Source organism: Bos grunniens, chromosome 18 (genome assembly GCF_055505025.1).
Source record: "Bos grunniens cultivar Pamir isolate PY7600 chromosome 18, Bosgru_T2T1.0, whole genome shotgun sequence".
Classification (NCBI taxonomy): domain Eukaryota; kingdom Metazoa; phylum Chordata; class Mammalia; order Artiodactyla; family Bovidae; genus Bos; species Bos grunniens.
In genome coordinates, this window is record NC_141182.1 from 13468964 (window position 1) to 13496709 (window position 27746).

The 27746-nt window shown below is 51.8% G+C and overlaps 1 protein-coding gene and 1 pseudogene across 2 annotated transcripts; one reads left to right on the top strand and one right to left on the bottom strand.

The window, feature by feature from the left end:
• Positions 1-43: 43 nt before the first annotated feature.
• LOC147353071 (cytoplasmic dynein 1 light intermediate chain 1 pseudogene) lies at positions 44-4657 on the top strand (annotated as a pseudogene). Its single transcript, XR_015146703.1, has 2 exons — positions 44-115; positions 2249-4657. The product of XR_015146703.1 is annotated as a cytoplasmic dynein 1 light intermediate chain 1 pseudogene (transcript).
• Positions 2314-27569, bottom strand: CA5A (carbonic anhydrase 5A). Its single transcript, XM_086350271.1, has 7 exons — positions 27329-27569; positions 24879-25076; positions 14488-14606; positions 11440-11535; positions 11248-11310; positions 7220-7375; positions 2314-4410 (listed from the first exon to the last, which is right to left on the bottom strand). The coding sequence occupies exons 1-7, from the start codon at positions 27483-27485 to the stop codon at positions 4267-4269; spliced, it is 933 nt and encodes a 310-aa protein (XP_086206397.1). The 5' UTR covers positions 27486-27569; the 3' UTR covers positions 2314-4266.
• Positions 27570-27746: the final 177 nt, after the last annotated feature.

The following is a 27746-nucleotide window of genomic DNA, read 5'->3' on the forward strand; positions in this document are numbered from 1 at the left end:
GGCCCACGCCGCCGCGTGGTTCTGACACGCAGTGGGGTCGAGGATGGCTGAACATCATGAGAACGCCCAGCGCAGGCCAGGCTGGGAAGGCGGCCCGGCTGTGTCACTGTCATGGGTGGTGACAGCCCTGTTGCTGGACAAACGCCTTTGAGTTATCGATTATAACTGAGTGGGGACATCAGCTCAGAGGCTGGACAGAAACATGTCCTTTTTGATCTTGTTTCTTTCTCAGCATCTGTTTTGATTCTTCAAGCCAATCTGCTTTCACCAGCATCACCACTCAACTCGATCCTTGTAAGGCCACATTTGTTTTAAACCATCTTGTCTGAGAACAGTTACCTGTGTCCTACTTGAGTAAACAGAGGCCACCTTTCCTGGTGGCGCTGGGTACCTGGTGGCAGTGACTCTGTGATGCCTGCATAGCTGAGGAAGGATGTGAGCAGAGGGCTGAGTGCTCAGCTGCCACTGAGTGACCAATGTCCGTGATCCATCCTTCTGCAGTCCCTGCACCCCGGCCCACATCCCAGCACTTCTGACCCTGCCCTGCGCCACCTGCTCCTGAAAGAGCCTCAGAAACCTCAGCTCCCGAGGGGACAGCACAGTGTTTCCTGTAAATGGGATGCAACATACACCCTGAGGACGTGTTTACAAATGCACAAACCTGTTCACACCAAGTCCAGCACGCTGGCCGCAGGCCTCTCACATGTGATGTTTCGATTCTCATTGATTAAACTTATGTACAATTAAAATTCAGTCCCTTGGGACTTCCCTGGTGGTCCAGTGGTTAAGACTCTGCCTGCCAATGCAGGGAAACATGGGTTCGATCCCTGGCCTGGGAAGACCCCACATGCTGTGGGGCAACTAAGCCCGTGTGCCACAACTACCGAGCCTGTGCTCTAGAGTCCGAGAGCCACAATAAGAGAAGCCACTACAAGGAGAAGGCCGGATACTGCAAACGAGAGCAGCCCTGCTTGCTGCGCTAGAGGAAAGCCCAAACACAGCAACGAAGACCCAGCACAGCCAAAAAATCAGTCCTCAATCACACAGAACACATTCTAAGCACTCAATGGCTACGTGTATCCAAGGGTTTCCCTGGAGGATGGTAGAGTTCTGGAACACTCCACAATCAGAGAGCATGTCCACATTCTGATCCCATGACCTGTGGACATGTAGCCTTAACCAGCAGAGGGACTCTACGTGTATGACTGAGTTAAGCGTCTTCAGGCGGGAATGATCCTGGCATCTGGGTGGTCCCAGTGTCCCCACAAGGTCCTTACAAGAGGTGGGCAGGAGGGCCCTGATCTGTAGAACTTGTTCTGGCGACCATAGGAAACTCTCCTGATGGGCTAGAGACTCAAGAATGGCTACAATTTCCCAAAAGACAAGAAACAATTTGGAGTCCAAACCAAACTTTAAAATATCCCCTTCCCTCCTAGATACCGTGGGTCTGCAGCCTTGGAGTCACCCAACACCCAGTGCTCTGCACCAGCCAAGGCAGCTGCACTCAAGCCTGTCACCAATGCACCCAAACTGTCCTGTTTTGTGCTGAAAAGTGACCACGTCCCACATACACTGGCGGTAAGCTTGCTCTGCTGCCTTTGCTCGGCACTGTCATTTAATGGGTGCTAACGAGCAGCTGCACTTTTTCAGGAAAAGTGTGTATAAGGAAGTTCAGGATTGTTTTCTCTGTACTGGGTGCCAGAACACGGAATAGCCCAGGGCCAGACTATAAATTGTTGACACTGTAGGAAGTTCTGTGATTGGGGAAAAACTCTGAACCTCCGCCAAAACAAACCACATCCATAATATAGGTTCTCCTTGATCTTGGAGATCATGGACTGTGATAAGTCTATTTATTCTTTATCTGCCCAGATGAAATGGAGGGTATCACTGCACATTGCTAGGTGGATGAATGTTTGCCTTCCTGTCTGGGTTGTTTTTCAGTGTTTACCTGAGAGTCAGGTAAAGCTGGAAGATGACACGATGAAGTTTTTTGTGGAGCTTCATCTCTACCAGAGGGGAATGTATGTGATGCTATGAAAAATAAAAATACCATTATCAGCTAGGATATCAGTCTCTCAGTCGTGGTAGGATATTATTCAGTCTTAAAAAGGGAGGAAATGCCCACACCTGCCACCATATAATGAATCTTGAGGACATGATGCTCAGTGAAATAAGCCAGACACAAAAAGACAAATATTGCATGATTCATGTTTGGTTCATATAGTGGTCAAAATCTTACCAACAGGGGACTGCCCTGGTGCTCCAGTGTGATGCCATTAGTGTGTTGGAGAAACAACATGACTACAGAGATGAGCATTTTGATTTTATTCAGTCACATATCCGGAAGTTTTGTTTACAGTATGGTGCAGCACTTATATATGCTTCAGTAAAAGAAAATAAAAATATAGATTTAGTATATAAGTACATCGTCCAGAAACTCTATGGATTTCCTTATAAGATTCCTGCTGTTGTTGTGGAAAAAGATGCAGTATTTATTCCAGCAGGGTGGGATAATGATAAGAAAATAGGAATATTACATGAAAACTTTCAAACGTTAAAAGCAGAAGATAATTTTGAAGACATCATAACTAAACCACCTGTCCGAAAGTTTGTGCATGAGAAAGAAATTATGGCGGAAGATGACCAAGTGTTTCTTATGAAGCTACAGTCCCTTTTAGCAAAGCAACCACCAACTGCAGCTGGAAGGCCTGTGGACGCCTCACCAAGAGTCCCAAGAGGCTCCCCTCGAACACCAAACAGATCTGTGTCATCCAACGTTGCCAGCGTATCACCCATCCCTGCTGGGTCAAAAAAGATCGATCCAAACATGAAAGCTGGAGCTACAAGTGAAGGTGTCCTGGCAAATTTCTTTAACAGTTTGCTGAGTAAAAAGACTGGCTCCCCAGGAGGCCCTGGTGTTGGTGGTGGTAGCCCTGGAGGTGGGGCTGCAGGCGGAGGCGGCGGTTTACCACCGTCTGCCAAAAAGTCAGGCCAGAAGCCTGTCCTGTCAGACGTTCATGCGGAGCTGGACAGAATCGCACGGAAACCAGTGACGGTCTCCACTACCACACCTACATCTCCTGCAGAAGGAGAAGCTTCTTGAAGATACCAAATAAAGCCATTTATTCATTTTCTGGGAAAAAAAAAAAAAACATCCCTCCTTCCCAATTCCAAGTTCCTGGTGTGTCAGTATCCTGGGGCTGCAGTGACCGATGATGTGGCTGGAGACGAACAAGCTGTGGGTGCGGGGTCCGGGAGTTGGTGATGGACAGGGAGGCCTGGCGTGCTGCAATTCATGGGGTCGCAAAGAGTCGGATACGACTGAGCAACTGAACTGAACTGAACTTAGGAGGTACTTAAGCTTAAGTGAAGTCCTATAGGTGGGGTCCTAACTCGGTAGGGTTGGTGGCCTTATAAGAAGGGGAAGACAGATTTCCCTGGTGGTTCAGCAGTTAAGACTCCACGCTCCCAATTCAAGGGGCCCAGGTTCGATCCCCAGTGAGGGAACTAGATCTCACATGCCATAACCAAGGGTTCACATGCCACAACCAAAGATCTTGAGTGCTGCAACTAAGACCTGGCACAGCCAAATAAATAAACAAAGAAAATAAATATTAAAAAAAGAATAAGGGGAAGAGAGAGAATTCTCTCTGTGTGCATACACCAAAAAAAAAAACCAAAAAAAAACAAACCAAACAAACTCACACAAGGACACAACAAGAAGCCAAGAGAGACCCTTTTAGAACCCAGCCAAGCTGGCATTGATCTTGGACTTCCAGTCTCAGCACCGTGGGAAGACAGGCAGGCCCTGCTGGGTACCCCGCAGCCACAGCGTGCTGGTCACCGGTCATACCATCAGTCAGCCCAGGACACTGACACACCAGGAACTTGGAATTGGGAAGGAGGGACGTTAGTCCCGGGCTCTGTGTTGCCAAGTGCTGGCGGTCTGGAGAGAGGACACTGTGGACCTAAGAGAGGGCAGGGTGGATGACCTCAGTCAGCGGGGCTGGCACAGCCCCTGAGGCCTGGGCACTGCTGAGAGTCCTCTGAGAGATCCCATGTGCAAGACTTCCATTCCCTGGGATGCTCAAGCTTCTTTGAAGCCATTTTTTTCCTTGCAACTGCAAAGTACATTGACGGAAATCATAACCTTTTGCTCTCTTTTTAATTTCAAAGGTTACACACGATCGGACCGTGAAGCCCAGGAAACAATACTTTCTCTTGTTAAAGTCAGTTCTACCTGTTAGCACGGGCAGAGTGAATTTAGAGTCTTGCTCCCTCGTGAGTGGCCTGGAAGGACGAACGGACCTTCCGGTTCATCAGGGGTTGGAGTGGGCGGTAGTTGTTTACCATCATCTTCTCTTCTTCACCAGGCACAGAAAACAGGAGCGAGCGAAACGCGGCCAGCTGGAAGGGAGGGTGTGGATGCAAGCTGGGTGCAGGCACGGAGTGAACTGGCCCCCGTGCCTGTCCTGTCTTGTGAAGGGCCCTCCCAGCCTGAGTTGGGGATGGCCCTATATGATGAAACCAATGTGGTGGAACAGCAATGTCCTTTCGGGCTCTTCCCTGCCATCCAGCGGGTGCTCGTAGTGCCTCTACAGCCACCCAACCCCACCCTGCATTTTTATGTGATACTCACCACTCTGCCTTAAAACTCTTGACTTACGTTTCTATTTTCCTGCTGGGCAGCGGCGTGCAGAGATTGTGGTCACTGTGTCACCTCCCCCTGCCCCCCACTCACCCACCCTCTCCTACCGTAACATCTGACTCCTAACGGGTGTATCTGCTGACTAATAGAGGGGTGTTGGTGAGGATGGCCAGTTTCAACCATGTCTGTAACAGTTCCATTCTGTGGCAAGATTGGTGATCTCACCTTTAACCTTTCAAAGCAAATAGCATCACCTCAGGGAAGCCTGGCATGCTGCAGTCCATGGGGTCACAAAGCATTGGACACAACTAAGCGACTGAACACACACACAACAGCATCTTCTCCAGGGTTTTGTTTTTTGTTTTTGTTTTTATTTGGCTTCACTGGGTCTTGGCTGTGGCACGCTGGATCTCTGGTCTTTGTTGTGGCATGCAGGACCTTTAGTTGTGGTGCGCAGGGTCTAGTTCCCTGAACAGGGATTGAACCCTGACGCCCTGCATTGGGAGTGTGGAGTCTTGGCCACTGGACCACCAGGGAAGTCCCATCTCATGACTTTTAAATAAGAGGATGTTTTACAGAAGCGAAAGGCTGGAAGGACATCCAAGTGCTCATTGAGAGCCCTCAGGAAGTGCAGAGCTGAAACCAAGGTGGTGAATGCTGCTGTGATCTATTAGAAATGTCTGTCCTGGGCAGAGGCTGGTCAAGAGGAGCATGCCTGCTGCACAGTTGTCATCTCGGAACTCTGCTCTAGACAGACAGAGTTTCTCCAGATTCTGGAAATTCCCGGAGAAAAAGATACTTCAACTTGAAAAAAGTATATGAGTAATATCTACTGCTTCAGACTGTAAAGAACTCACCTGCCAGTGCAGGAGACCAGAGTTTGATCCCAGGATTGGGAAGATCCCCTGGAGGAGGGAATGGCTACCCACTCCAGTATTTTTGCCTGGAAAATTCTATGGAGAGAGGAGCCTGGTGGGCTACAGTCCATGGGATCACAAAGAGTCAGACATGACTGAGCAACTAACACACACACACACATATATACCCAGACACACAATATTTAATAAAGGAAGAGAAAGAAAATAAGAACCACTGCAGACCTGTGACCCTGGGACAACCAGGGTTAACTTTTTGGTGTGCCTCTGTGTGACAGCTTCGGGCATCACTCAGCAAATAGATTCTCGCCTCCTTCCTGCCCCTCTGGCCTTGGCCTGGCCATCATAACTTGCGTTGGTCAACAGGATGTGAGCAGTTGTGACGCAAGCAGAGGCCATAAACGTGCGTGTGTGAGTTGGCCCTTCTTTTGCTATCTTGTGCTGTGAGAAGCAGCCCTGGGTGGCCACTGGTCCAAGAACCATGAGAGACATGGCCTGACCCAGCACCCAACTTTGGCCAAAACAGCGCCCTAGCTCCCAAATATCTGTGAGTAGGGAAAAAGAAATGCTTGTTTAAGCTGTTGAGTTTGGGGGTGGTTTGTTAGGTGGCATTTTGCAGCAATAGCTGACTGATACAACCCCTCTGGAATTTTCTCTGGGCATTTATATTCTATAACGTCTTATCACAGTGTGATTTCTTACTGTTCTGTTGGTCAAAGAAGTGGGGCAGACCCTAATCCTCCTCTTCTCCTGCAGCGACCCTACTTCTTTCACGGCTCTCCAGCACTCACCTATGACATCCCTTTATTGCCTAAGTTGCTGCTGCTGCTGCTGCTAAGTGCTTCAGTCGTGTCCGACTCTGTGCGACCCCATAGACGGCAGCCCACTAGGCTCCTCTGTCCCTGGGATTCTCCAGGCAAGAATACTAGAGTGGGTTGCCATTTTCTTCTCCAATGCATGACAGTGAAAAGTGAAAGTGAAGTTGCTTAGTCATGCCTGACTCTTAGCGACCCCATGGACTGCAGCCTACCAGGCTCCTCCGTCCATGGGATTTTCCAGACAAGAGTACTGGAGTGGGGTGCCATTGCCTTCTCCAATTGCCTAAGTTACTCATTTGCAAATACCCACAGAGGTCTCTGAATGAGCAAGGACCCATGTCCCAATGATAATATCACTTCTGTTCTGTAAGGCTGCTTTACCCCAGTGGAGACCAAAGAGCAGGCGCTGGCCTTGCCCCAGCGACTATCATCTTGGAAACTCGCCACACCTGAGGCTGACCACTAAGATTAGAAGCTGCTGAGCACAACCGTCTGTCCCCAGCTCGTTCCCCTTCGCCCACCGCCTTCTGCCCCTTTCTCTCTCTCTCTTTTCCTTTGTCTCTGTCTCTCTGCCTCTGGTTCTGTCTCTGTCTCTCTTTCTCTCTCCTCTGTCTGTCTCTCACCCCTCTCTGTCTCTGTCTCTACCTCCCTCTCACACACCAATGTCTCTAGGTCAGGAGAAGAGCTGCAATACTGGGAACTTCTGTTCAACCCCCACGAGCTCCTATTTCAACTGGAAATTGTTCTTGTGAAGGAACATCAAAAATGCACCAAAGCATGAAACCCCACAATGCTCACTCACACTGTCTCAGTGAAGCTGCCAAACCAGAGGGATCCCCGTGAAGTCCCGTGCGCCGGATACAGGTGCCACTCACCTGGTCCTGAGCCACCTCGATGGGCTTCTTGTGGATGATCCAGGTGACCGACTCGGACAGTGGCGGTGTGGTCAGGGAGCCTGGGTATGTCCAGTAGTCCTGGCAGGCAGGCAGCAGGCAGGAGGGCTGGAAGGGGCCCAGGGCTGCTCGTGCGTCCTGAGGGAGGAGAGCATGGGCTGTCAGGTGGGTGGAGGAGGCCAGAAAGGGGGCACCGCACTCGGCTTCATCTCAGTGACTGGCCTGGAGTGGAGCGCATCCCTGGGATAGAGGCCAAGGCCGCGGCTGCCGCATTTGGAAACTGTAACAAGAGGACGTGGCCTTCCACACTGAGCAGGGGTGTCCACCACAGGTTTGTATGTTTTCTTTTAAAGCTACTCAGGTTTCCTATACCTTGGCTGTGAAAATATCACAGTCTTCAAGGTTGATGTCAAATAACATGCACGACACAAAGTGTGCCATTTTAGCCATTTAAAACACAGTTCAGCGGGGTTAAGTACCTTCACCGTGTTGTGCGACCATCCCACCATCACCCGTGGAAGGTTTTCAGCATTTCAGACTGAAACTCTGTCCCCATCACACACTAGCTCTCCTCCCCTCTCCAGCTCTACTCCCCTCCCCCAGCCCCTTGCACTCACCATCTACTTTCTGACTCTATGAATGTGACTCCTCTAGGGATCTCGTATAGATGGAATAATATGGGATTTGTCCTTTTGTGACTGGCTTATCTCACTCAGCACAATGTCCTCTAGGTCCATCTGTGTTGGGGCCTGTGTCAGAATCCCCCCTTCCTCTTAAAACTATTTATTTATTTTTTAATTTAACTGCACCAGATGCTGGATCTTTAGTTGTGGCATGCAAATTCTTTGTTGTGGCATGTGGGATCTAGTTCCCTGACCAGGGATCAAACTTGGGTCCCCTGCACCGGGAGCTTGAAGTCTTAACTACCAGACCACAAGGGAAGTCCCAGAATTTCCCACTTTTTACTGCCGAGTAATATTCCACTGTGCCGATGGACCATGTTCTGTGTATCCACCATCACTAACCGACACTCGGGTTGCTTCCACATCTGCGCTGTTAATAAAGCTGATATAAACATGAGTGTACAAATATCTCTTCAAGTCCCTGCTTTTAATGATTCGAGGATATACCAGAAGTAGAAACGTGGGACCCCATGTTAACTCTGTGTTTAGATTTTTCAGGGACCACTAGACTGTTTTCCATAGTGGCTATACCAGAAAATATTATACTCTTGAGACAGCTGATCCTCTCTTTAAAGCAGCCCTCCCTGACATGAGAGTCGTGTAATTACACGTGTGCAGGAGGACATGCTGCTCTGGCCAGATTCCTTGACTCATATCACAATTTTCCTTCTCATCACGGTAGGGGGGTGGCGTTGATGGACCAGGACAGCCTAGTGCTCCAGGCTGCTGTGTCAGCTCATGCCATGCTTGGGAGCCCTGTGTTCAGAATTCACATTGGCTTGCTTTCCATGCTCTAGAAAGGACAGAAACTTGTCTCCAGGTTCCTAGTGACTGGAGGGATTCCATGTCACTTGCCCACTCAGCTATTTGATGAGCACCCATGGAGAAGGCAATGGCACCCCACTCCAGTACCCTTGCCTGGAAAATCCCATAGACAGAGGAGACTGGTAGGCTGCAGTCCATGGTGTCGATGAGGGTCGGACACAACTGAGCTACTTCACTTTCACTTTTCACTTTCCTGCATTGGAGAAGGAAATGGCAACCCACTCCAGTGTTCTTGCCTGGAGAATCCCAGGGACGGGGGAGCCTGGTGGGCTGCCGTCTATGGGGTCACACAGAGTCGGACACGACTGAAGTGACTTAGCAGCAGCAGCAGCAGCATGGTAGACCTGTCTTAGGTGCTGGGGCTGCCGGAGCACACAAGGTGGACCCACTACTTGCCATCGTGGAACTCACTTCTAACAGAGGGAAGTGACAGCAGATGGCTTGTAACCAATGTCTAGTCAACGACTTTAAAGGGCGTCACAGAAATGAAATTCCCTTAGTGTGGTGCCCACCCATCTAAAGTGCACAGTCCTAAGGCTGCATGTTCACAGACATGTGAACCCTCAGCACAGTCAATTCTAGAACATGTTCATCAAAACAGAGCTCCAGAGAAAAAGAGCCCCAGTAGAGACTCTTAAGGTGTCACTTCCCCTAACCTCCACCCCGCCACAGGCTCCCTGATCTGCCCATTCTGGACGTTTCGAGAAGTGGCATCACATAACCTGGGGAGTTCTGCATCTGGCTTCTTTCGCTCAGAATGATGTGTTCAAAGTCCATCCCCGTTGCAGCCAGTGTCAGTGCGTCATTCCTTTGCCTGGCTGAGTAATACTCCCCCATACGGTCTACTCGGTTCTTAAAGGGCACAGGCCACGTTGCACACAGGACAAAATGCAGAAAGTCCTACCAGCAGGTGTGGGGGGGACAGATAAACCCCCTCAGACCTCCTCCCCCCAGACCCTGGTCCCAAGGTGCTGACCTGCCAGATGCCCTCTGAGGCTCTCACCTTGGATTTCTAGAACCAGCCTTTATGTCTGTTTCACTGATTTTCCAGAACCAGCCTTTATATCTGTTTCACTGATTAAGACAAGACAGATAAGACCTTTCCAAAGCCATGTGACCAGACAGCGGCAGGGCTCAGGTGCTACAGGAGGCCTGCCCCGTCCCTCAGAGCTGGCCCTCACGGAGGTGACCCCTACTGCCGCCAATGTTCAAAGTCCACCCAGACATTGGGGAACCCAGGAGGGAGTGCAGACTGATGGATGACTCAAGCTGTCACTCTCCTGACCCACGGGGCACAGACCCCTGCCCTCCAAGATGGGGCCTTTCTCTCCTAAGCTTCTAAATCTCACTTTTCAGCTGAGGAAGCTGAGGCCCCGGGACAAGTGTCAGCTTGTCCAGCAGCTTCCTCCCTCACTCCCTCTGGCACCGTTTTGCCTATGTGTTTGCCCAGAGCCTTCGGGGAAGCACGGCCCCCTTAGCACACAGCCCCTCACAGCAGCTCTTTCTTCCCCACCAGGAGGTGGGACAACGCCTGGGGGGTGGATGCTGCAGGGAACAGTCCAGGTTTACTTTGGCTGCGGACCAGCGAGGAGGAGGGTCCTTCCAGTACCTCGACCTTGCCGAGTTCCTGAGCTGGCACATGGGCAGCGGGGGAGCGAGTTGCTCTGGTCCCAGGAGGCCAACATCAAGGGGAGTGTGCTGCACAGATCAAACGGCCCCCGAAAAGCGTCCGAGGAAGGGCCGGTCCCCAGCTCCCCTCTGGAGTCACTCTGGCCATTGTCAAGACACATCAGAGCCCCATCCGTCCCCACGGCCAAGGACCATGCGGTGACTCCTTCCCTCTCTGAATTCTTTTGTTCGGCACTGAACAAATAAACTGCAGGTTGTATAGGAATTTCCATTTCTCCATCAAAGTCCTCTCTCAGCTGGTACGTTGCTGGCCGTGCTGTCTGTTGGGCTGTGCTGGATCCGGATGGGACCCCCTCACCCCACCTCCCTCTTCTCCTGGGATGGGTTGACCCTAAGGAGGCCAGGTGGCTTGCTGGTGGATATTCTTAAATGGCCATAGTTGGGAATTCGTTTCAATGGGTTTTAAAACTAACATTATCACTTGGTTGAGGTTGTTGCCTGGGACAAGACTAAAAATTTTGAAGTGGATTAATCTCATGAAAAATACTACATAACTAACAGTAGTACTGGCGGCAGACGAGGCAAAAGTCTTCAAGATGATGCCTGAGTGGCTGAGTATTGGGATACCCCGTTATACCCAGTGGGGAGGACTTGGGAATAGCAGGAACACGTTCAAGTGGGTGAGCCAGCTGGAGACAGCTGGCATCAGCCCCGGAGCCCCAGGGAGCCCCAGGTTCAGGACTGGACTCAGACCCCCTCAGCACTGCTCCTCTCTCCCAGCTAGTTTGTTCATTTGGTTTTCTTTGCAAAGGAGCCATTACTCTAAGCAATCTTGCTTTTTTGGTTATGCTGATTTCAAAGTACGTAGCTTACCTTGTGCTTTATGTCTGGCAAGACTGCCACCAGCTCCTGCAGCTCCTCGTGGCGGGCCCCCAGCTGCACAGCATGGCACGGGGAGTGGTCATGTGACAGGGCCGGGGACAGGGTGACAAGCACATGTCATCCTAAGGAGACCATGCCTAGAAAGCAGGTCTCACTAGGATAGCTGCGTCCCGGCCCACTTACCTTTAAAAATACACCTACCACCGCCAAGCCGTCTGCTCCTGTCACGGCATCTGTGTAGTTCTGGTATTTCACAGCGTTCCAGTGAACCAAGTGCAGCTGGAACCCAGGAGGAGAGTCCCCCATCACCAGGTTGCAGAGGCCAGAGGCAAATCCTTGCTCCCCTCTGTGCGGCTGTCATGATTCATGGCTGCAGGCAGGTCGCCCAGCCTGTGCGTGTGTGTGCATGCGTGCTGAGCCACTTTAGTCATGTCCGACTCTTTGCAACTCTGTGGACTGTAGCCCGCCAGGCTCCTCTGTCTATGGGATTCTCCAGGCAAGAGTACTGGAGTGGGTTGCCATGCCCTCCACCAGGGGATCTTCCCTACCCAGGGATCAAACCCGTGTTTCTTACGCCTCCTGTAAGAGGGTTCTTTACCACTAGTGCCACCTCGCCCAGACCAGGCTCACTCAAACCCCAGAAAGCAGAGCCTTAGTTCTCAGCGGGAAAGAAAGGAGGCTCGCTTTAACTCTGTCAAACACACACGGTGGTTGGATTATTGGCTACCACTCAGACAGCTCAGGCTTCCCTGGTGGCTCAGATGGTAAAGAATCGGCCTACAATGCGGGAGACCTGGGTTCGACCCTTGGGTTGGGGAGATCCCCTGGAGGAGGGCATGGCAACCCACTCCAGTACTCTTGCCTAGAGAATCCCATGGACAGAGGAGCCTGGTGGGCTACCCTCCATGGGTGGCAAAGAGTCCGACACGACCGAGCGACTAAGTACACGCACACACAGACAGCCTTGAACCAGGGTAGCGAGATCACACATAGGACTCTCAGTTGAATCTGAGTTTTAGATAAACAGGATAATTTTAAATGCGAGTACACCACCCAAATGGCGCCTTTTCTGTCACCCTCTCCTGAATTCCTTATTCTTCACACCTTCTGCTGGTTTTCCTAAGTCTGAACTCGGCATTACAGCTGACCAGATGATAAGGATTTAAATCAGCAGGGAATGGCTGGGGGATTGGGCATTCCTGGGGCACTGGTGAGCAGGAGGCAGAGCCAGGACCCCTGGGTTCTGCGTGATGGAACCAGGACGGGGCCTGAGTGTTGGCATTTCCTGCTGCAGCGTATGGTGGTGGAGGCCTTTCTGAACCCTGACCCAGGCCTTGAGGCCATGAAGACTCAGCCCAGAGAGGCCTCCAGCCTCTCATGGTCGGCAAGATCCTCCCCCAGTCGGCTGATGGACTCGAGGGCATGGGGAGCCCTGCCAGGGTGCTGGGCCCAGGCGGAACCCACTGCCAACAAGTCCCACTGTTCCCGACCACACAAACTGGGGACCATTAGGGTGGCGTGGGTTCCTTCTGTCTTCCCGTGTCTCACCTGGAACTCCCTACCCACTGTCCTGTGGGGTCTTCCAGAAATAGAAGAAATCTCGGGGCCCTGCCCAGAGCCTACCTCCTTCTCAGACCCTGCCGTAGGGGGCTGGCCTTGCCTTCCAAACCCCACAGGAAATGGCCTGTTCCAACAGAGGCCAGTGACATGGCCAGCACAGCCTTGCAGCCCCTGCCCACCTGACTCAGGGACAGTCAGGCTGTGGTGGGTCTCAAGCTCTGATTCGGCTCCTGCTGCTGCTGCTAAGTCACTTCAGTCATGTCCGACTCTGTGCGACCCCATAGACGGCAGCCCACCAGGCTTCCCCTGTCCTTGGGATTCTCCAGGCAAGAACACTGGAGTGGATTGCCATTTCCTTCTCCAATGCATGAAAGTGAAAAGTGAAAGTGAAGTTGCTCAGTCGTGTCCAACTCGTAAATGAGCACATAGCAGCGACTTCCTCTGTTGAAGTAGCTGCTCAGTAAAGACCAAGGGGCAGGAACACCGTTATTAAGAGGAATGTGGCTTGCTGAAAGCAGATGTGTTACAAGCTGCTATTCCTTCATTTTTGTTATATTTGTAAAGATGTGTGCAGTTGTGAAAGTGAAAGTGAAGTTGCTCAGTCACGTCCAACTCTTTGCGACCCCATGGACTGTAGCCTACCAGGCTTTTCGGTCCATGGGATTTTCCAGGCAAGAGTACTGTAGTGGGTTGACATTTCCTTCTCCAGGGGATCTTCCCAACCCAGGGATTGAACCCGGGTCTCCCTCATTGCAGGCAGACACTTTACCATCTGAGCCACCAGGGAAGCCATAGGGAAGTTATAACTCAAACAATTAGTGAGGGAAGTTATAACAATCACTAATTGTTTGAGTGATAATGTCACTCCCTAATTATCAACTGTCCCCAGAGGCCACCTCTGGCTGTGTGATCACAGCAATGTTCAGGTTTTGGTCCGAATGGACTCTGGTTCTATAATACTAATTCCATAATGATGGCAACAGAAACAGTCAAGAACTTGAAATGCATCAGAAAGCCAGGTGGTTGGCGGGTGGATGGGGGTGAAATAGAGTGAATACGGCAAATATCAACACAGGATCTATATGGCGAGTGACTTTACGGGTTCTCGCTATGCAGATCTTTCATTTTCTTTGGAGGGGGTAAGTTGGAAAAATTTCATAATAAAATATTGGGGGGCATCTATAAGGCCCCACTTACCACCTCAAACTCAATTCCTGACCTTTGTCTCTGCTCCTTTTCTTTACTGACTCTCATTTTGGAATGTCCCAAATATCACTTTGTTTTAAGGAGGTAATTTCTATCGTAAAGATTTTCTATTCTCAGTAAAAGACCTCAAATGCCTCTAAGGACAGGAAGCTTGTCCCCAGTGGACCAGCCTCAAGCGAGGCTGAGCTAAGGCCACAGACTCTTTCCTGAAACCCAGCCTCTGACTCTGGCAAGTCACAGTACCACTCAGAACCTCAGTCTCTTCTTTCAGTCAGTGAAAGTGCTGATGTTACTCTCCCCTTAAGGATAGTCCTGAGAGTGAATGGACGGGGTGGCCAATGGTTCTGGCTTGAGCACTGAGTTCCATGTCCCGGGAAATCCTTTCTGAGCAACCAGGATGCTTGGCCACTTGACCTCAGGTGGCCGAGGCACTCGGGAAGCCCCCACGTATTAGCTGCTACAAACCTCTGCGGGGTACACGCGGTCATCCACAGTGTGCTCTGAGCCCCACTCGTTCACTGCTCCCCAGTGGAAGTGGAACTGCTTTAGTCTGTAGTGATTTTCCAAGGGGCCACCGCTGATTCCTGGAAAGTAAAGCCACGGACATGGTGTTAGTCTGCTTGTCAGACTGTGGAGCTGCTGTGACCCCAACGACACTGAGGTCACATGCTGTCACTCTTGAGAGATCCGTGTTGCTAAAATCACAGCTGAAAGGTGGGACCTTGTCTGTCCCAAGTCACCTGGCCCCGGTGGGCCCCAGTGACTCATGGGGAACCCGGGAGAGATGCAGTGTCTGGTGCTGCCACCAGGTGGCGCTTGGGCAGGCAGCAGGAAGGCAAGAAAAACCGATTCTGAGATGCGTGCCAGTCCTGTAAGACTTTTCAACTTTCCTTTAGTTAAAAAAGAGAGACAGAGAGAGATGTCTTTTGAATGAAAGAATGGCAGACAGAATTCTATCACCAAATAATTTCATAAGCTAATATGCAATGAGCAAGATGTTTAAATACACAAATTCTGAGCTACAAGGCGCTACTTTCCCACTGGGGCTGATCTCCAGGCAGCCCCTGCTCGGTCCAGCCTCACCAGATGACCACTGCCTAAGTCATTCCAGATCCCCGGAAAGCCTCCCCAAGAACTGTGATCGTGACGCACGGGGGCTCACCCCTGAACTGTGGGCCCCAGAGGTCCAGGGCAGGGGTTGGGAGCCTGCATTTGAACAAGCTCACGAGGGTGGGGCAGGGCTCAGATGCACAGGGTTTAGCCCGTCTCCAGCTGCACTTTGCTAACAGAGCTCCACCACCAAGTACAAGAATGTAATGGTAACTGCTGGACATCCCACCCGAGTTTGAGGTGAGCGTCCTGGGATGCTGGGATCCTGGGATGAGTGTGGAAGACACTGGCAGAGTGTGGGGTGTGGGTGGGGGGTTGCTTGTATCAGCTCCTCCATGCAGCAAAAGCAGGGAAAATATTTAGTGACGCAACAGATGCTATTGCAAGTGTCAGATACTACTGGGCTTAAGGTGCTTTCTGAATGCTTTTGCCTCTGAAGGTGTTGGTAGCAGAAGGCACTGAACCATGAACCAGATAACAGACTCAGCCCACGATTCTGCGCTTGATCTGTTCTCACTCGAAAGTGAGCGGGCAGCTCCAGGACATTGTTACGGGCACCTCGTCATGAGAGTCTATGACTTCATTCTCCTGAACACACCATTCTATCTCACTTTAAATGCACACAGAGAAGGACCTCTTTGCTCCACAAGTTATTATACAAAAACATAGTAAATCATGAAGCCTGAGTCCGCGGGTCAGGAGGAGCCTTTCTATAGGCAGGGAACCTCCTTGCTGGGATCAGATTACAAGACTTTACTGGGTTTTCTGTGGCTGGAAATACAAAGGGGGTGGTGTTTTCTTTCAAGGAGTCAGGATACCTGAGCCGACTGGCTTCTGTAGTTTTGTACAGTTTTTTGGTTTTTTTTTGGTTGCACCTCTTGGCTTGTAGGATCCTCGTTCCCTGACCAGGGATCGAACCCATGCCCCCTGCAGTGGAAGCTCAGAGTCCTAACCACTGGACCACCAGGAAAGTTCCTTGTGTAGTTTTTCAATTTATTAGGAGAAGTCAAAGAGGTTTCTGGTTATCCTGGCCACGGGAGGTAGGATTCAACATCAGGTCTGACGCCCCAAACCAGGCCTTGGGTACAAAACATCACCTAAGGAAATTATGCCAATACCGGTGGTGGGATTTTTGTGCCATTTCTGATGGCAGGGGAGGTGGCAGCCCTGGCCAGCAGACACGTGGGGTCACCAAAAGGCACTAACGCGTGCATGTGCTGTGTGACCTTGACCAAGTTGCTCAGCCTCTTGGAGCCTCAGCTGTCCCACCTGTGAGAAGAGCAGCGTTGGCAGGATGGCTCTTCATGTGCAGTCATCAGATGGTGACGACAATGATGCCGGCGACCACGCACCCTGCCACCTTTCAGGCACTTGGCCTCTTCACTGATTAAAGAAGAAAAGATTCCTAGCTAGGTGGTCCTGGTGGTCCCTTCCAGCTCGAGCATCTGAGGACTCTGGAGACACCACGTAAGGTCTCCAGAAAGAGCGACACCAACTACACGAGGCACTAACCCACCGTGAGCTGGCACTGGCCAGACCGGCCAAAGCTAACCTTGTAGAAAACTCCCTGCGTGCCGGTGGTCACCAGCAGAGAGTGGGGAGTGGGAAGGGGGCTGGGCATGGGCATCGCCCCCTCCTCTGGCCGGGGAGGACTTTCCTAAGGTCGTCCTTCAGCCAGGCCTGGACCAGGGCCCAGGGCCCACGGTCGTCGCTCCCCACCCCAGGCCCCGCTTGCTCCCCTGCCCTCCGCATCCAGCTGCCCCTAGAACCCTCCAAGGCTAGCCTCTCGCAAGGGGCTAGCCTCTCCCTCCTGCCTGCTTCCCAAAGAGGCAGCCGTTTAAGGAAGAGGCTGTGGACGGAGGTCGGCTTTGGAATCCGGGCCACAGGGAAGACGAGCTGCTGTCGGCGGCAGGGCCTTTCCTCCCTGACACCCAGTCATCTGTCAGTGGGCGGCGGCCACCCCGGCTGGGACCAAGCACACCCCGAGGGCTGCTGCCCATTGCCAGCTCTGAGACCTGCGGGTGTGGATCGGGAGCAGAGCACTGTGCGAGGAGTGTCGGTGCTGGGGTGGGCTGCAGCGGCGCCCTGTGGCTGGCCGGCGGAGGTGCAGCGGGAGCCTGTAACTGCTATGCCTGTTGACTTCCGTCCTTCACGCGCATTTCAGCAGAGAAGCAGCACCAGCTGGTACAGGAGCTGCTTCGGTACAAGCTCGGGTGTCCCTTTTCTACACCTCGAGCCTCTTCCTCCTCCTTCTCTGGAACCATGTCTGTAAAGGTAGATGGACGGGCACAGACAGCCCCGAGCCAGGCACCGGTATCTTTACTTCAAAACCAGAGAACAGCGTCCTGTTGCTGCAGTGGTCGGGGGTTTGCACTGGGTCGGTGCTGGCACCATCGCCTCCAAACGCAGTGATCTTGGTCCGGTTACCAAACTGCTCCTAGCCTCAGTCTCCACGCCTGTAAAATGGGGAGGATCCTAGCAACTACTCCATAGGGATGCTGCAAGGATTAAACACAAACTTCTTAGCAGAACACCCGGTCTTCTGGAAGCACCAAAGGACACAGAGCCGGCAGCCACAGCACTCATCTCTGCGATGGGATGAAGCGGCTAATTGAGGATAGGGTCCCGTCGGTTCTCAGTGGTCAGCATCTCCTGCGTCCTGGCGCTAGGCACCCCCACCTGTCAACGCCTGGTGGACAGCCAGCACGCGCTCCGAGTGCCATTTACGGGTGAGTCAGCCTTTGCCAAGTGCCTGCTATACACTAAGCATCATGCGCAGCCCCCACCTTCCCCAGTGACTGCTCCTCACAATGACCCCGCAAACAGCTACTACTGGCCCAATTTCAAGATGAGAAAATTGAGACTCACAGGACCTAGTCACCTGGTCCAGGTCCACCAGCGACCCCAACCCAGGCCTGCTTGAAGGTCCAGCCCTTGGCTTTTGTGGAGGAGTTCAAGCTGAACATCTGTCCTTTCTTGTAGCAAAATTAGGAACTCAGTTTAAAACAACTGGGTTGTTTTAAAACAACTGGCAGCCACCCTGGATAAAATCATCTTAGTGACTTCATACTGACAGTGTCAGAGTAACTCCCTTCAAGGAAACAGTTGAAAAGATGAGCCCGATCTGTGACAAGGGGACTTTTAGTTTGCCAGCCCCAGACTCCACCAGCAGCGCCACTGTTCACAGGCTGGAGGCCATGCATCCTCCGCCCCCCCACCTGCTCCTCCCCCCACCCCCCACCCCCGCCCAGGAGGCTCCAGGTGCTCAACACACAGCTGGGGAATCGCATCCCCAAGGACAGTGATGTTGGAGCCTGACTCCCAGCTCAGACCTACCGTCTCTGTTCTCATAACAGCCACTGATAACAGCCATCTATTAGTACTTTGGTGCTTTGACCGGGATAAACAGGCCGTTTGGCAGGCACCGTTTTAAGGCTTAAAATAAGTCTGAGAACAGTTTGAGATGTTCTATTTAATCAAAACTGAAAATAACTCAATGGTATCAGTTTGAGATGTTCTACTTAGAATGACTGGGTTTCCCTAGTGGCTCAGATGGTAAAGAATCTGCCTGCAATGTGGGAGACCCAGGTTCGATCCCTGGGTCAGGAAGATTGCCTGGAGAAGGGAATGGCTGCCAACTCCAGTATTCTCACCTAGAAAATCCCATGGACCGAGGAGCCTGGCGGGCTATAGTCCATGGGATTGCAAAGAGTCAGACGTGACTGAGTGACTAATACTTAGAACTGCAAATAACTCAGTGGCACTGAGGATCAGCCTGTTCTCGGTGCCCCCCTGGGATTTAACATCTTAGCACATCTGATGATCTGATGCTCTAAGTGTTCTCTGGATCAGGGAGGTCTTTGTCATTCTCTCCAGGTAAGCAGGAGCCACAACCTGGGGCCAGCGCTGAGGGGTACAACCCCACCCCAGAATTCCAAAATCCAGGAGTGCGGCGGATCAGGTTGCTCTCTGGGACCTAACCTCTGGGATCACTGCACGTCGACTCTGGGTCTGAAGCCAGGCAAGCGTGAGCACAGACCCTGCTTTCAAGCAGCGTCTCTCTGCACAGTGGTCTTATCTCTCTGCACCTCAGACCTGACGTTTGCACAATGATGATGACGCCTTCCCCATCAGAACATGGCTGGCCCTTACAAAACGTTTCCTGGCCTGGCCCCTGGCACCAGGAGGAGCTCCAGCAGTGGGACCACCTTCTGTTATTGTTACTGTCTCATTGTTATTATTAACATCATGGTCGCCATCTTCATCATCAAGGTGGAGATTTGCTGTCATCAGAAACAGCCACTATTACCCCTAAGACAGGACCTGCATGTAAAGACTTTGAGGAATAAATGTATTTTAAGAAAGTGTCCTTCAGAGGGGGCTTGGCCAGCCACAAAGCATAAAAAGGGAAAATCATTCATTCATTCAACAAATACTCACTGAGTTCCTACAATGTGCCACAGTTTCTGCTAAGTGCTGGAGATGCAGAGGATGAGGCAGGGCCGCCCTGGCCTCCTGGGGTGTGGATGGCACAGGGGCAGGTGGAACTAAATGCCTTGAAAAGTATACCCTGATTCACACACTCACATAACAGGCATTCACATGCACTTGGCGGCGGTAGAGCAGTCACCGCTGGTGGTAAGCTAGGACCTGGTTCAGAGAACACAGGCGTCTCCACAAGGAGCAGAGTGGCAGGATCTACCTGTGGCCTTTGGCCCTTGACCTTCAACCCCATTTTCTGCACCTACACTGCCCATCGGGTAGAAGTGGCACCGTCACGCCTTAAGGAGAGGATCTCTCTGGAGCTGAGATGAGGGGGCCTGGCCTGTGAGGGGCTTGTGGGGTGTGACCATGAGTCTGGAGCCGGCGCTGTGTTCCTCCCTGCCGGCAGCTTTCCTTCCCTGGCCTTCAGCCACACATTCCTTGGAAAGAACCACTGGCTCCAGCTCTGTTGCTCATCGTTGCTGGCGGGCCTTGATCTCGAGCACGCCTGTTCCTGACCCCGTGGAACCCCAGCGCCCTCAGCCTCGGCTCTGGGTCTCTGGGGTTCCTATGTTGACCTGCTGGCATGACCTGACCAACGTGAACATTTTGTGCATGGTCACTTCTGCACCACGTTCTTCTCCACTCACCTCTATTCCTGCCCCGAGGCTTTCCCTTTCTGTCTATGCATTTAAAAAAAAAAAATCATGGGAGTGTCTCACTCCCAAGAAAATGATTTTCATTTTCTTACTGCAGAACTTTTTTGAGCTCTTCCTGTCTTTCAGCTGCATTTTCCATTTCCTCTGCTCCAGGCAGCTCCCAATTTCCATTGGAGGTGAACAAAGAAGACAGCAAGTCTGAACTGAGGGGGCTCAAGGCTGGAGGGCGGGAGCAGCATGTGAAATTGAGCAGGAGAGAAAAGCAGAGGAAACTGGGCTTTGGGGAAAATGACAAGTAAAGTGAAAGCAGATTGGCGGGTGTGGACACAGGCCACGGGGGGAATTATCCAACTAATTTATATGGCCAGGGAGAGACACCCAGATATTTCTTTTGGTCTGTGGCAGGACAGGGTGGGGCCCTTCAAGCCAGACTGAGAAGTAGTGGAGGAGCCAGAAAGCGGGGGTCAGGACCCGGTCAAGGCAGAGGCCTGGCTGTAACAGTGTGCAAGAGCCTTCAATTTGAGAGCGATCAGAATCAGGGGGGCCCAGGGTCAGCCCAGGTTCAACCGCAAGGTGGGGGCTCCCGGGAGACTTGGGGAGTGTGCCTCTCTCCTCCCCAGTACCCCTGGGGTCCTCCCCTCTCGGGTCTCTCCTGCTCCAGGCAGGATCACCCAACATGAGTGACTGAAACTGGGTGATGACCATCAGCAGGGGGCTGATGCGGCAGTCGTGGGGATCGAGGTGCTGCCCCTTGTGCTGCTCTGCCGGGTGGAGTGCTGCAGGCTCCATCCTCCCCCATTTGGGAATCCCTCTCCTGGAACAAATTCGCCCAGAGGAAGGCAGAGTTGAGGGAGGAAGGGTTCTGACCAGCCGTGCCTGGACGTGTCAGTACTCAGCTGACACAGTGATGCAACGCTGGCTTTAGGATCAAGAGGAGTTGGACTTGAACCAGACCCCTCTGGCCCTGCCTCCAGCCTCCTCCTTGCATAGAATGAAGATGCTCAGAGCCTCCATGGTGGCGTCTGTCTGTGGCGTGCTGCAGTTCATCCAGAGGGAGTGATTGTGAAAGGGAGTGTTTGCATGTCTGTCTGTCCAGCATACCTTCCCCCTTCGAGAAACAGTGCCAAGATTTCCCCTGGACTCACACGTCCCCGGCATGTGATCTTGGTGAGGATCTCAGTCAGGGTGTTGGGTGCTCTGCCGACCAGGCGGCAGAGTGAGTGCCAAGCTCAACCGCCAGCCCCTTTCCCCTGGGGAATTATTTTGTCAAATGTATCTTAACAATACACACACACAAGTCCAAAGTGACCTTTGGAGTTTTTCATATTTTATGCCTCTTGAGAAATCTGTATGTAGGTCAGGAAGCAACAGTTAGAACTGGACATGGAACAACAGACTGGAACAACAGGAACAACTGGAACAACTGGAACACCAGGTTCCAAATAGGGAAAGCAGTACGTCAAGGCTGTACATTGTCACCCTGCTTATTTAACTTCTATGCAGAGTACAGCATGAGAAACACTCGGCTTGATGAAGCACAAGCTGGAATCAAGATTGCCGGGAGAAATATCAATAACCTCAGATATGCAGATGACACCACCCTTACGGCAGAAAGTGAAGAAGAACTAAAGAGCCTCTTGAAGAAAGTGAAAGAGGAGAGTGAAAAAGTTGGCTTAAAGCTCAACATTCAGAAAACTAAGATCATGGCATCCGGTCCCATCACTTCATGGCAAATAGATGGGGAAACAGTGTCAGACTTTATTTTCTTGGGCTCCAAAATCACTGCAGATGGTGACTGCAGCCATGAAATTAAAAGATGCTTGCTCCTTAGAAGAAAAGCAATGACCAAAAAAAGCAACAGATCAATGACTAGACAGCATATTAAAAAGCAGAGACATTACTTTGCCACCAAAGGTTCATCTAGTCAAGGCTATGGTTTTTCCAGTAGTCATGTATGGATATGAGAGCCGGACCATAAAGAAGGCTGAGTGCCAAAGAACTGATGCTTTTGAACTGTGGTGTTGGAGAAGACTCTTGAGAGTCCCTTGGACTGCAAGGAGATCCAACCAGTCAGTCCTAAAGGAAATCAGTTCTGAATATTCATTGGAGGGACTGACACTGAAGCTGAAGCACCAGTACTTTGGCCACCTGATGTAAAGAACTGATTCATTGGAAAAGACCCTGATGCTGGGAAAGACCAAAGGCAGGAGGAGAAGGGGACCACAGAGGGTAAGATGGTTGGATGGCATCACTGACTCAATGAATATGAGTTTGAGCAAGCTCTGGGAGTTGGAAATGGACAGGGAGACCTGGCATGCTCCAGTGCATGGGGTTGCAAAGAGTCAGACGTAACTGAGCAACTGAACTGACTGAACTGAACACACAGTTCCCAGACCTATTGGAGCCTAAGGGTTTATCATCATCAGCTGATCAGAGAATTGTGCACAAGCTGATCACAGACCCTGAGACACTTCTCCCTTACCTGGCTTTTAAAAATGCTGTGCTGATGATGCATTAGGCTGGGTACCCAAAGCCAGTGCTCTAGGAAAATCCAGAGGGATTGGGTGGGGAGGCAGGTGGGATGTCATGTTCAGGATGGGGGGGACACATGTATACCTGTGCCAATTCATGCTGATGTACTGCAAAAATCATCACAATATTGTACAGTAATTATTCTCCAGTTAAAATAAATAAATGAATTTATAAAAAAATAAATAAAATGGAAGGCACTAAAAAAAAAGCCACTCCAAAATATATTTTTAAAAAAATGCTGTGTTGAGCAACCTAAATGTCTATTGATCAATGAGTGGAAAAAGAAGATTTGGTACATGTATACAATGGAATACTACTCAGTCATAGAAAGTAATGAAATGGTGCCATTTGTAGAGATGTGGATGGACCCACAAATTGTTATACGGAGTGAAGTAAGTCAGAGAGAGAAAAACAAATATCATATATTAACGCATATATCTAGATAAATGATATAGATGATCTTATTTGCAAAGCAGAAAAAGAGTCACAGACAGAGAGAACAAACATATAGACACCGAAGTGGGGAAGGGGAGGTGGGATGAATCGGGAGTCTGGGATTGACATATATATACTATGGACACCATGTATAACACTGAGTCGTGATGTGTGAGAAGCGCACAGGGCCCAGCACAGGGAAAAAGGGCTCCCGTCCCCTGTTGCACCATCGGTCCATCAGAGTCGGGGAGGGTCAGGCTGGGCCTTCCTTCACTGACCAGTCCCTCTGCCTGGCTCATTCATAGCTTTAGCTTTTCATTCATGGTTTATCTTCCAATTTATTGAGCACCTGCAGTGTCCAGTAAGAGTGATCCTGCCCTTGTGGTGTTCACGTCCTCACCAGGCTGATGGGTTAGTGAACAAGACTACTGGGCCTGTGGGAGGAGGTGGACTGAGGGCTGGCCTGGAGAGGGCTTGGGTCTGGGGGTTGTGCTGGGGGTCTACAGGTTTGACGGTTCCCTAGGACAACTCCCAGAACTCAGGTACAGTCTGTTTTTTAAAGTTGCTGTATAAAATTGAAAAAAATTTAATACAAAGCATATTAAACCTGAAAAGCCAACTTTAGTTGCTCCTTTGGAATCTAGACTTGGAACAGACCAACAAAGGCAGAGAAAAGTTGGCACACTAAGTCCTAAGCATGGCTAAGATGTATTACAGACAAAGGATGCAAGCAATATCAGCATAGGGTGAGGCAGTGTCTGGAGGAGACCAGGCTTCCAGGGTCCTTTCTGGAGTGACAAGGGATGCCCTGAATCCTAGCAACAAGCTATGACAACACATGTGGAGCATTGCCCACAAGGGGTGCCCACAGGAGACTTGATGCCCCATATTTTCACTGAGGACTTGTCACATGGGCATCCTCTGCCTGTCATAAATTCCTTATTCCCAGAGAGAGAACACATGTTTAATGTAAACAAGGCTTATGATGATGTGTCTAGGTGTTGAAAAAATTCCAGTACAGCCAATCTTGCCAAGTAAAACAGCAGTGGAAGGAAACTTCCCAAACCTACAGAGTCCCCACCCCACACTTGTAAGGCATCCCGGTGAGGCTTCGGTGAGATGGTCACCAGATTCCTTGGGAGGATGCTGAGCTCTGCCCCGCAGCCTCCATCACCAGCACTCCACACAGCCTCCTGCTCGACCCTGCTCCCCACTGCTTCCTGAAGCAGCTGGGTGTCAGCCACGTCACTGCCCGTCTCACTCTGAGCGGGGACCAATGAGGTTCCCAGATCTTGGACGCCTGGCCACAATTCTTCCTCCTCTCCGTCCAGGGCTCCCCACCTCCGTGCCTCTCTCCTCCACCCCACTCTGCTTTTCTCCTCAGAGTGCAATGTAATTATGTTTTATTAGCTCCCAGTTTCTTCCTTCCAGCCCCTGGAATATAACCCTCAGGGGAGGACCTCATTGTTCCCTTTCATCCCCCAGTGATGTGACACCAACATAGCTGGTCAGCATCACCAGCTTTAGAGTGACCATCACTCTGTCCATCCCCGCCACCAGCCTCAGCCTTCCCCCCCTGCTGTGACCCACTCTCAGGACTCACAGGAGCAAGGGGCCCGGACCCCCTCTCAGGCTCACCTGACCCCTCGGTGGAGTCGTCGAATTCCACCTGGAAGAGGTAGCCGGTGTTCCAGACATAGAGGCAGGCCTCTGCATTGTAGGAGACCCCCAGGGGCTGCAGTTGGGGATCGTAGACACTGTCCCTCCAGCGGATGTTGATGGGGGACTGCCGGGTGCCCCCTGGCACGGAGGCTGGACCCTTCCAGACGGGGTGCACTGGGGGCAGAGACAGGGAAGAGAAGACCCTCATGGTGCATGGGCGCCATTCCAGCCTCAGAGCGAGGAGGCAGAAACTTGTAAACTTGTCCCAGAGGAGCCAGCTTTGGGGAACCTGGCCCCACGTGGAGCCTGGGACCACCTGACCCTCGGCCTCGTAACCCCGCCTTTATAGGCGGGGCCTTCGCTCCATCTCCTCCCGGGGACCACGCCCAGGACCGAGTCCTTTTCCCATGGAATGTAGCTCGCTGTGGCCTTGTGGCTGCGCGCAGTCATTCTGACCTGTGGTCACTGTCACAGCGCAGTCACAGGGAGTTGTGCCGGGGAAGTGGGGGGCGGGGGTCCAGCCCAGACCAGTCCGAAGAGGCAGGCGGTGGAGGACTGTGGACTCATGGGGGTTGCTACAAGTGTCAGAGAACAGGATACGCGAGGGTCCTCTGAGAAACCAAAGTCCCAGGATCCAAGGAAAACCCTGCTCAGAAGGGCCTGGAATAGAAGCTTTGGCACCCGCAACCCCCAGGCTTTCAGTTACGCAGCACACAAGGTCGGGTCCCCAGCATAGGTGGCCGCTAGTGGTGAAGAACCCGCCTCCCAATGCAGGAGACATAAGAGAGGCGGGTCCAGTCCCTGGGCTGGGAAGATGCTCTGGAGGAGGGCATGGCAGCCCACTCCAGTATTCTTGCCTGGAGAATCCCATGGACAGAGGAGCCTGGTGGGCTACAGTCCGCGGGGTGGCAGAGTCTGACATGGCTGAGCACGCACAGAAGGTGGGTCACTGCCTGGCTGCAGCTTGCTAGAGATGCAGAACGCCAGGCCCCACCCAGACTCCCTGCAAGTTTCAAACCATATAGAAGGGTCTGCTTACGGAGGAAGACCCTCCCTCCTGGATCCCAGAGGCAGCTGCTCTGGCTGATGTAGAGCTCAGCCTCTGGCACTTTCCTCCAAGCTCAGAGAAACACACTCAAGGCTTCTCAAAAAACCAAAAGCACTGCTCAGTACAAAGTGGACCTGCGCGTTGGTTTTCTTCACTTAACTGTAGATGTCTTCACACCTGGATCCTGTTTTATACTTGGTGACCATGAAGAGCATCAGGCTACCTGAACCCGAGTCCTGGCCCCACCACTCTGTGGCTGTGTGCCCCTCGGCAAGTTTCTCAACCTCTCTGAGTCTCAATTTCATCACTTGTAAAAGGTGGATCTTAATGGTACTTATCACACAGCGCTGGTGGGAGTATGAAGCCAGGAGAGACTGAGGACAACAGAGAGATGGGGATTTTGGTATCATCCTCAGGTGCGGACCACGGAAAAATTGGAAAAAGTAAGAATGTTTGGGCTCAGTGGGTAAAGAACCCACATGCAATACAGGAGACACAGGATGCGTGAGTTTGATCCCTGGGTCAGGAAGATCCCACACAGAAGGAAATGGTAACCCACTCCAGTATTGCCTGAAAACTCCCATGGATAGAGGAGCATGGTGGGCTAGAGTCCAGAGGGTCACAAAGAGTGGGACACGACTGAGCAACTAATGTAGTATTTTTAAGGGTCCAGTGTATGCCAGGCTTTCTGCTCGAGTCATTTCATCCTCACGTGGCCCCCTGTGGGATTTCATCATCCTGTTTTACAGATGAGGAAACTGAGGCTTGGGGAGATGAAGCAATCTACCAGCTCTCCCCGCGGACCAGTGTCACCAATGCCCAACACGGAGGCTAGCTCCAAAGTCCAAGCTCTTCCAACTGTCCTGTGTGGAATACTGACGTCAGAGGTGAACTTAGGGGTACCTGCAGGCCCTGTATCTGACACAGGAAGAACCTGAGGCCCAGAGAGTGGGCGGGGCAAGTCCAAGGTCACAGGACACCAAGGACACCACCGCCAGGATGAGGCTGACCTGGGCCAGTCTCTGGACGGAACTGGCTGGCGGCCTATTTATCAAATTTACTGAGATGTTCTCTGCTGGTGCTTGGAGCCCTAACGACTGGCTGCTATGGCTCATTCTGGGAGGGCAGGATATTGAGTAATAACAGCTTGTCTTGCGAGATGGAGGGGAGGTTGTCACTTGCTCCCTCCTTGTTCCGAGCATCTCACCCTCCTGATGGATCTGAGGTTAAGGACCAGCCCACGTCTCCCACGGGAAAGATGGAGTAGAAATCTGAACCCAAGCCATCTGGCTCCAACCATCTCCCATTATGAAAGACGCCATAACATGAGACACACAGCACGGGAGTCTGTACTGCGGAGACCGGAGGCTCTACTTACAAGCGTCATTTCTCCTTCTCTGCGCACAGGGAACCTGCGAGCACCATCGCGCCGGCCTTAGCAAGTGGCTACGGAGGGTGCCCCATATCTGCTTGGCCAGGAGAGACAGGCCTGAGGACTTCAGATGACTCCAGCCCAGCACTGGGGGCCTGACCATCTTGCCTCTGTTCCCGGGGGACCCAACAACCAGAGGGGGGTTTCCCCACTCTCTGCCCTCACTTCTGGCAGGACAGCCGAGCGGTGGGGTGGGGGTGGCCCACCTCTTTTGTGAAACCTCACCCAAAGCACTGATGGTTAAATTTCAACCCATGCCCGCCCCAACTTATCGGATGACGTGGGGTTTGGCTTAGGGAAGGGTGCCCTGGGACTGGGGACGTTTGCTGTGGCCAGCCCCTCGGGTGACTGTGCTTTGACTGGA

Bases quoted from the DNA above. Each gene is read 5' to 3' on its own strand.
- CA5A (XM_086350271.1), bottom strand. From the start codon at position 27,485: ATGGTCAGGCCCCCAGTGCTGGGCTGGAGTCATCTGAAGTCCTCAGGC. The intron at 14,607-24,878 runs GTGAGCCTGAGA...TTTACTTTCCAG, and splicing joins CGACTCCACCGAGGGGTCAG to GAATCAGCGGTGGCCCCTTG. The intron at 11,311-11,439 runs GTAAGTGGGCCG...CATGCTGTGCAG, and splicing joins TGGTAGGTGTATTTTTAAAG to CTGGGGGCCCGCCACGAGGA.